Source organism: Mizuhopecten yessoensis, unplaced genomic scaffold, assembly GCF_002113885.1.
Source record: "Mizuhopecten yessoensis strain PY_sf001 unplaced genomic scaffold, ASM211388v2 scaffold10965, whole genome shotgun sequence".
Lineage (NCBI taxonomy): Eukaryota > Metazoa > Mollusca > Bivalvia > Pectinida > Pectinidae > Mizuhopecten > Mizuhopecten yessoensis.
This window is the reverse complement of record NW_018408810.1, coordinates 148,562-158,956: the sequence shown is the minus strand read 5'-3', so window position 1 is coordinate 158,956 and position 10,395 is coordinate 148,562. Positions and strand designations below refer to the sequence as shown.

General features: G+C 34.7%; 1 protein-coding gene across 1 annotated transcript in view; it reads right to left on the bottom strand.

Annotated features, from left to right (window-relative positions):
- Positions 1 to 247: 247 nt before the first annotated feature.
- LOC110464137 (calmodulin-like) overlaps positions 248 to 10,395 on the bottom strand; it is a 28,357-nt gene continuing 18,209 nt past the window's right edge. Inside the window, exons 3-5 of the mRNA XM_021519204.1 lie at positions 2,233 to 2,376; positions 1,332 to 1,586; positions 248 to 279 (exon numbers count right to left, since the gene is read on the bottom strand). Coding sequence (XP_021374879.1) covers positions 248 to 279; positions 1,332 to 1,586; positions 2,233 to 2,376 — 431 coding nt within the window. The remainder of the gene's footprint in view (positions 280 to 1,331; positions 1,587 to 2,232; positions 2,377 to 10,395) is intronic.

Below are 10,395 nucleotides of genomic sequence, written 5' to 3'. Positions count from 1 at the left end.
AAAATCTGAATTTTGCGATAAATATACACAGTCTTAAAGAGAAGACATCCTTATATCGTCTGAATCATGCCTTTACAGTCCCTACGCCAAAATTGACGAACTTCCACAGGTTTTTATACATTCTATGATTCCTATATACTACAATATAGCATTTCTTCTGGGCATGCGCAGGAACCGACATCCTTTAGCAGAATTTCATCGGAAATGAATGGGGGTCACACCGAAACAGCATATGATGTCATCAACATCAGGGACTAGAATGAAGATCCTTGATTAGATCTAAAAAAACAAAAAAAGAACTGATGATATGACCATTCAACTCACACAATGTTACCTTTACTAAGGAACAACCGGAAGTCGTAAGAATGATGATGGTGTGTCAGCTGTTTTTGTTTAACCTTTGTCACAGCACATATCTGATTTGATGAAACAAGTGGTGAACGGGATGAATATCCAAGAATTGATATTGATTCTAAATGCCTATTGTTATGTCCGTGTTTATGGAATCCAATCATCAATGATATGATATATACAATATATGGTATTAATTAAAAATACGACAAGATATCCTCGCGAATAATAGACGAGTGTTATTTTTATTGTATTTCATTTATTAAAAATACAGTCGTGTAACCGCACAAAAATAGCGTGCGTACAGCTAGCATACACCGAGCACACACCGTCCGCATATCGTTCGCACATGATTTATCAATCGTTCACCCCGTTGTGCGCTTCTCTTCGCACAGATATGCGAGTTGGTACAATTGGTTGATCAATATAATGAAAAATATCAGGAACGCTCGTGTGGAATAAGGAACACTGTATATATGAATCTCTCATCATATTAACTAGGCTGTCAAAGATGGCTCCCTGGCAACAGAACTGGTAAATAATACTTTGATGATTGACCGAAGCTTGAATTGGCCTGTGCCTGACAAAGAGAGCTGATTTACCGTTATAAAAAAACTGAACGTTACGTTCTGTTTTTTGCATACATTTTTGACTATTACTCGCCTTTACCTGGATTTTCACACTTGGGCGTTACGTAAGTGCCCCGGTTGGGGAAAACTACAGTCCAGGTACAAAAACAGTTGTGCGCACCATGTGTGGACTTCTGTTTATGTTTGTAATGTTATAGTATTGCTATAAAGTGTTTTTCAGTTATTTTTGTACCGTAATTAAACAATTTGTGTCAATAAAAGTAAGTTTAAGTAAAGGTACATGTAAATATCTGTTGTCCAATCAAGCTGAGCCAATCAAATTGAAAATCAAAGAAATACGTTGCAGTACGTTTATGTGCAACATGTTAACGACATATACTCTCCACATACCTCTATATTCGATTTGTCCTCGGCTGTCCTTCTTTGCATATCGAATAATTTCTTCAACTTCATCCGGCGCCATCTTGTCCCCCATAGTTGTCAGATACCTTCGGAAATCCTTCACTGGTATTTTACCAGTTCCGAGTTTATCAAGAACCTTAAATGCGCCTAACACATCTTCCTCTTCTTCTTCCGTCCTATGACATATCCCCCCATGACGAGACACGTATTTCTCCACATCAGCATATGTTAAACGCCCGCTAGCTGAAAATGAATAACGCACAGGTTTACGTATATTTTGTTTAAACTTTGTGGTTATTAATTGTTTGAATCATATTAACATTGTCATAAAATATTCCGGGTTATATGCAATATTGTCATTAACCTATAATAAAACCCCTGGTAGATTCAATGCTATTCACCATTTTTGTATTTCCTTAATAAGACCGACGTTATTGTATGTGTACAGAAACGTAAGAAATACGTACGAAGTGTTAAATAATTGTCCACTGAACATATCCTGTTGTTGAATACTCTATGGTGCCTCATTTGTTGACAGTGAATGGTCCTAAATAGTTCTCTATTAGCGGGGCAACTCAATCGCCGGGTTTTTATATTTCAAGGCTGTGATTGTTGCAAAAGTATACAACAAAAAAATACTGAAGTATAATAGAATATAATAAAAAATCCAAATATATGAAACTAGGGCAAACTATAAATAATGACAAGAATCATACGGCGACACTTGAACGTTCATACAACTAAGAAGTAAATCAAAATGCAAACTCTATGATGTAAACAACATATTTTATTTTTATATCAATATCATAACACTTTGAATGCAAAATGACCAAGATGTCTAATCATAATCTGAATTAAGCCTTGTGATTGTTTTGAGGATAATTCTTACCGCTGACATCAAGTTCTTGTCTTGCCTCTTCGAGATCTCGTTCTGATGGATTCCACCCCAAGCACCTTAACATAGGACCTAAGTCTCGTGCTGATATTTTACCCTTTCGTGACGTTTTAAACATTCCAAAGGCTTGCTGTAGGTCTGAAAAATACAATCATCATTGTTATTCTTTCTATCTTAACGCATAAGTGAAATATAGGGGAAATATATCAATTGAAGATTGAACGGCAAAGTACATGTATATATAAGTATGCATCATCTTCAACTTTCTTACCATCGACATAACAACTATGCAGTATATGTATGCTAGCTTATGGACTCCTTGGCCGGAAATGTTATATCTGGTTGCAAAAATGTTGCCATTGTCGCCTTTTCGCCATAACAAGTACATTTGGGTTACAATGTGACTTGATCTTATTGACCAGTATTTGAAAAATGAAGAGATATAATGAAGCTTCGCTCCGGAATTTTCTATCTATATTGTACTGGCAAATGGAATCTGGGTGTTTTTTTGCACCTAGTACCACAGATGAGTCATTAAAGGACGATATAGGTGTATGGAGCTCTGTTATTCCTTTTCACGTGCGGTATTTATTAAAAAAATAGCTACAATTACATTCTTATAATCATATTCACAAGATATGGTTTCAATGTCCGTAATGATTAGGTAACGGTTTGGTATACATTCCGTCTTTTCGTATTGCAGAGTGATCTGCTCTTGTGAGCAGGTATTGATTGTTACGTCATTAGTTTGTGTGAGAAAATTACGTCATTTGCTCAAAACAATGGTGACGTAACTCTCGCTGATGGTTTATTTACTTTTGATCGGTATGTTTGTCGTTTCAGAGCACCAGTTCTTGGAATAATTGCCGGAATAGACGGTGTAATTTGTATCGTTGTTTTTACAGCAGTTCCTGTTGTTGTCCTAGGTGTTAGTTAATGTTTATTTTTGTCTTTATGTGTTATGCAGTATATATTTCTTCTTATTTTTTGTTTATTTCATTAGAGATACGAGTACTGACATTGCAACGTACGAATGAACATAAAATAGAAATATTTGTTTCTTATATTGAAATACCGAAAAGGTGACAGCTATGAGTTTACAACATGGGCACCAACAGATTAATCATAAGGTTCAACAAGCCCCCTACAAGATGCTGTAGTCACCTAAAAGTGCAACCCCTGATAAGTCATGTTCTAAGACCTAAATAAAAAATCGGAACTTGTATACGTTATTTGTGTTTTTGAACTTGTCCATTGGCTATACAAAACATACATAGCCAGGTTAACGTAGTCAAAATTATGGCATTAAAGCTGATGTCTTCATAAACTGATGTCTCACTAGACTTATAACATGTCAATCTCTTTTGCGATCCAATTGAGTGGTGAGATATGACCCATAATTTAAAGTTTATTTATATACTTAGGTCATGCGGAGCTTTGTTTCTCTTCTACTAGATGTTGAGAGGAACTCCGACATAAAATAAAAAATAGATGATGCCATGGGAAATCACTAAAATAATAGTAAAATCCCCTGGTCATACATTTTAGCAATTTATAAATAAGAAAACAAAGGCTAAGTAACCTTGATCGATAAATGAACTTTAGATGATGTGCCATTTGATAACATTCTGTGATTATACGAATGCGCTAGACATGTTATAAACATTGAAGATGAAAAGAACAATAATGTTTATGACAAGTCTAGCTCTTTTATAAAAAAATGATTGTTAAGAAAGGACATTTTATATGAAGTTTAAGTAGTGTTTATGGTCAAAGGTCTATGGTTTTACACATATATATCGGTAACATATGTTACGCGGACGTTTCTGGTACTTTCCAATAGCAACAATCATCTTCTTGTAAGGCCGGTATACCTCCCCACCGAAGTTAAAGAGAAATATAGCCCCGCATGACATAAGTACATAAATGACCTTCAAATAACATGCCACTTCGTAATATTCAGTTGGGTCGCTTAAGACATTGACATGTTATAAATCTGTACAAGTTCAATATATTCAAATTACAAATAAATATTCCAATTTCTGATAATTAGGGATTTCCATTTCGGATGGAAATCCCTATTGTTATTGTTATGTATTTTTCTCATTCTTATTATTCTTATTTCCAGAAATCTTTTGGACATTTTATCTCAAGAACGACCATAACTTCAAAAGCCTTCGTTGTTCTGCATAAACGATATGTGGATCTTGTAGATCTTGGTCGGGACTAACTTTTTCCCATGACATGTTTTCAGAGAATATGTGAAGTTAAAAGCCTCGCTATGGGGTCAAAAATTAAAAACTCAAAATAAGTTCAATGTGTATCATATCGCAAAGGGCATGTTCTAATGAAGGTATTTCCAAAGTTTCAAGATCATAGCATCAACAATGACGAAGATATTCCACTTTGAAAATGTTCAATTTCCCGCCAAAAATCAAAATTTTCAAAAATGCACTTAAAACTCTTCTTATCCGTCATCAAGACACAGGCAAAGTTGTTATTTAGTACATCCATCGATGTATCCTTACCTACAAAAATAACGCATATCATTGACCTTGACCTACATTCAAGGTCACAGGGGTCAAATGTTCTTGTAGACACTCTATCTCAAGAACGAATAAAGATATAACGTTCATATTTTAGTATGTATTAGAGGTCAACGAACACATGGTATGCGAACAAATTCATGATCATAATATCAGAGGTCATGGTCACAGATCTAAAAATAGAGTTTTTTTAAAACGTTTTTCGAATGACCCTAACTTCGAAAGCTTTCGTTGTACTGCTTGAACGTTTCATACTTCTTGATGAACATGGTCGGGGCTAACTTTTTCCTATGATATGTTATCAGAGAATATGTCAAATTCAAGGCCTCGCTATGGGGTCAAATATAGGTCAAAAATGAAAAAATCAAGAATACTTTTTTACAATAACACATATCGTTGGCATTTACCTTCATTCAAGGTCACAGGGGTCAAATGTTCNCAAATTTTAAAAAAAAAAAAAAAAAAAATAAAAAATCATTTTTTTTTTTTGTACACTTCATTTTTAAGAGTGCATTCTTATGAGGATAATTTTAAAGTTTCAAGGTCAAAGCATCATAGTGCACATAAATAGCTTAATGACAGATGATTTCTTAAAGAATGGTCAAAATACTTCCGTCACATTGTACAAAGGGAAACAACTCTAACAGAAAACTCAACCTCTAGTTTGTCTACAATATTATGAGTCATTGTCCGTCCTAGACTTAGATGTTGCTCAGTCAAATTAACAGAGCTGTCAATCACCATTGCCTGTGTAACCATCAGCATACGTACTGTTGTTTGGTGTTGGTGGGTCCAAATAACAGAGGTGACAAACACAACTACATCAGGTAATTAACATCCCCACAAAGGGGAGGGGGCAGAAGAAAGAAACACTAAACAGCTTTCTATTAATGCTGACTGTTCAGAAATAACTTGACCCTATGGTAAGGTTGGTAAGAGAAGGGAAGCTAAGAGAAGCGAAGGGAAGCGAGAGAGCAGTCGGAGAACATATCTTTGATCATTTTCCTGTTGGAAATACCGTGTTTAGATCTTGGTATTTGAATATGTTTTGCAGGGGGTTGACATTTTGGGTGACTATTAAATATTTCAGCTTGTTGAACATTAACATTGAAAACAAAAATGTGTCTGTTGTGAAGAAAATAAAAGCTTGACGACTTTTACTAAAATTTTCAAAAGGTTACCTCTGGGTAAAGTTGTTGAAAAGGTTGTTTAGCTTAAGAAAAGAATAGAGAAATCTCGGTAATTTTAATAATTCATAATACTCAAGTATTGTGCGATTATAGGTTAATTGCCTTATACAAACTTATGCCATTGACTAACATGACTTTAACAGTCCGTATGTAAATATATCGTTTAAAGATGATAATATAATCAGAGAAGATGAGAACATGCACGTATAACAAACATTTAAAAATCATGCCGAATATTACAATAAATAAAATTTCACTTGCCAAAAGCGGTATATGGACTAGTGTGAAAGCATGTGTAAAAGTGGAATGTATCACATGGCTACCCTGTTATGAGTGTAATAACACCTTAGAGGGTTTTGATTTGTCAGTTGACATAGCCTGTAAAAAGAACTATTTTTTTACTACGAGTCGTAGTATAAAACAATATGGCTACTTCGACAATCAATGATATTTTTAGTATAGGCAACAGTGGTATCGCGAAAATCCGTCTTGATAAAGGACCTAACAAATAAAGAGTGTAGATGTACGGGGTTGATTTTGCGATTAATGCCAGGAAACCATCTGAAACTTGTATCAGACGAGCCAACTAGACCCCATATTACCGCGAATACCAACCGAATCATGCAGATAACGAGTCATAGGAATATACAATCTTTAACAAAATTCATTAACTCTGATCAGCACAAAGCTCAGCTCGCGCATATTCTCCATCCCTGCAGGAACAATGTCAACAGAATAAGTTGACTCCAACTTGTAACAACAACCACGAACACGGCCTCGGCAGTCATCCAAGAGTCGTTAATCGTAGAAGAATCGTTTAAGACTGCAACAGTGACTAGTCAGGCGGGGGGAAATATGCGACCTTGATTTTGTACTTGCGCGTGCGCGCGCTATGACGCGACTTTCTGCAATGACTCGTCTGTCTGCCAGTCTGGCGAGGTCATGATTTAGGTCGTTGTGTTCAAAACATTGTCTCACTTGCATTAATGATAACAAACACGCATTTTCGATGTAAATTTGCTAATTCAAACAAAAGCTTACAATTTAAATAATGAAATGAGTTGATACCATTGTAAAATTAAGTACATATTTGGGAACTTTGTTTCATGGCAATCTATGGAATGATATTCTTTGAGCAACGTTATTCGGTTACTATTGATAAGGAAGGAATTAAATAAATGAGTTCAAAATTGATGTTTTATCAACATTTTACGTCGTGTGATAAACAGAATCTTACATGAGAGCTTCACATAAATCTCATATCAAATGGAAACTCATGTGAGATCCTCTATTTATAATTTATTTTGAAATTTTTATAATATTGTAATGTGAAATACACTCTGAAAATTAGCAAATACAAAAAAATAAATGCCTAATTTGTTCTCACATTATCTGGTATAATTTTGTTAGAACAGAAATAACGTAAGTAAATTTCGAAGACTAAAGATAAAAACAACATTTCCTTAATCCTAACATGATTTTTGTTGATTCTGTTCTACTCTGTTATTCCTTCCATTCCACAAATTTATTCATTTTATTAAAAAATTTAAATGAGTATTTCTTATTATTGTTTGAGATAAGGTGATTTGTTTAAACGCAGATTTTCATATATGAGGTATTGTTCCTCTTGTTGGCCCGGGTGATTAACGGGAGAGGGTATTAGTTTAAGAGAAAACCAGGGATTCCGGAGAAACTCAAGTTGTCGGGTATGGTGACCCTATACCTGTTCAAGTCGAAACGGAGAGAGAAAAAACGGCTCTCTTGCTAAAATGTGGGTGCGCTATCTAGTGTGTCACGTGCCAAAACAGACTTTCAGTTACATATACGCAAGCAAGGAACTATGCTAGAGGATCTATTAGGCTTAATTTTACCAATTGGTATATTTTTATTAAGAAACAAGATAACTATACTATTGATGCTATTTAGAGTGTCAATACGTCTTTCTAGGTAAATCCCGTGTAATTCAAATAACATAACTATTGATATTGAATGATAATAGGGTTTGCTACTAGTCGGAGAAATTGCTGTGAGACGGAAATAATGTCAGCAATGGTTTGTTCGTCATTTGTAAATTTACATGTTAATGTCAATGCCGAATACAAGTGATTGCACTTGTATGCACTAAACAACTGCTTTGTCCTTTCAGGACTCATCTGCTTGAAATCGAAAATAAGGAAACACAAACTGGTATAAACTGCTGTTGAATCAGTAAAACCCCTAATTTTTGTAATTTGCATCAATTAAAGTAAATTAAAATAAATGAATCTCTTACAATAATCCTATATGCCCTTTTACTGACAAAATACTTATAATGGCTTCCCTTATAAAAATCCTCCATCTCAAGCTAGCAGCCCCATAATATCAACGTCGCCCTTCCTAGCGTTATTGCACGACGAATGCTCTTATTATTTTCAAGTTAGTTTTCTGTTAACGTGGGAAACTATGTGCATTTGGCAGCAATTTGGCAATCGCGGGATGTTAAAGTGAAAAATAACAAGTGCAAAACCATTAAACAAAAGGTCAAGTTTCTCACTCAATGACACCATTCCTGTAGCAACCAGTCAACTCCTAACGTATCTCCAGAATCCAGCAGACGACATATTATAAAAAAGAAAACAATTACCACAGGGAAAATGCTAACGGTACGGATTTTGTTAGAAGCAAAGTGTTTTCTAGGGAAGACATCAAGAGAAATTCAGTGAAGTTTGTATTGTAGGAAATAATGTAAAAACATTATACATCAACTCCTATCCTGGCCATACACGACAGCTGATTACTTTTTTTATATTTGTTGTGTTTTGCAAGACGATGGGAGGGTTTATGTATTTGAAATTAACCAAATTTTATTAGTATTTTAAAATACTTAATTGTTCAGCCAACGATTCACAATACACGAATCCGAAGTTTAAATGTAAACGTGATCCCTTTTTATAAAGACATAAACTCCTAAATTAGATGTAAAATATTCTGCCAGCAATATGCTATATGTGCTTAGAGCGAGGTATCTCCTGAATATTGTGAATTTATATAAACATTTCATATCTACGGTGAATTTTAATGATTTTCAGGTGCAAACGCTATTCACATTATCATGTATTCATTTTTAAGATAAAATATACGAATTTGGATGCCCTGTATCATTTAAATGATTTGAAAAACAAAATGGACAAAAATAATCAAACGTTCGGTAAAGTTGATTGGATTCGATCTTGAACTTTTCCTTTCTTGATAGTAGCATCCTTCATCCAAGTACGATATTCACCTGTTGCCAATATTTCGGTTTTTAAAGAGATTGCCCTGAATAACAAAATATCCGTGATGGATGTTGGAGATTGACAAACAAGCTAACAAAATCCTTCCGTTATTTTATTTTTCAAAATCATAATTGTGCCTAATAGTTTCGCTGTCACTAAGCTGTTGCGAATTTTTGAGACCTGACATTACTTGGATTAGACCTAGATTTACGTCGATGAAGCAGTACACGTTTGACAACACACTTTCGCAACACATAATGTTATTCTCCTTGTACTTTTTAAAATTGTTCATGTAAATATTCGTTTTGTTCATTTTCTGTCCTTTGACTATGCATTGATGTTCTGCTGTCGTTTTTAGAGGAATTATTGAATGCTATACCCGAAACTGACTTCTATGTGACAAATGTCTTAAAACAATTACAGCACAGAGATATCTGTATACAAGAGCATGATATAATTTTGGTTTGTTTGTATTTTACGTCCTATTAACAGCTATGGTCATTTAAGGACGTGCACGGCTTTGGGGTGGAGGAAAGCTGGAGTTCCCGGAGAAATACCATCGACCTACGACCAGTACCTGGCAACTGCTCCACATAGGCCTCGAACCCACGACCCAGTGGTGGAAGGCTAGTGGTAGCAGAATGTCAGACGCCTGAACCACTTGGCCATCGTGAAATCAAATAACCAGACTCGTATTAAACAATTCGTAAAGATATCAAGTTTATACAGTAGCTTCATCGCAGTAATCATTACAATGTATCTATAACTATAATCACTTTTAAGAACTTTGTGTTGCAGGAAGTATCAAAGTGTGAAACAGACACTGATTGGCTGAAGTAGATATTGAATTGTAGAGTGACGTTTATACCAAAAGATATTACAGATGGTGTATTCATTGTATTTTTCCCAGAGACTTTATTTTTTTCAAAATTTCGCAAAATTAGAATATGTATCAACTTTTCTTAAACGAGGCTTGATATGCACATCATATAAAGGTCACAACGAACCAAAGAATGACCCAAATAGCTATAGAGCAATATCGCTTTTATCAGTCATTTAATAAGTTTATGAAAAACTGTAACTGACATGATTAGAAAATTCAGATTTTTTTTGCGTGAATCCATTACAACATTGATTCCAAAAACAAGTTAGTAGTACCATGACACC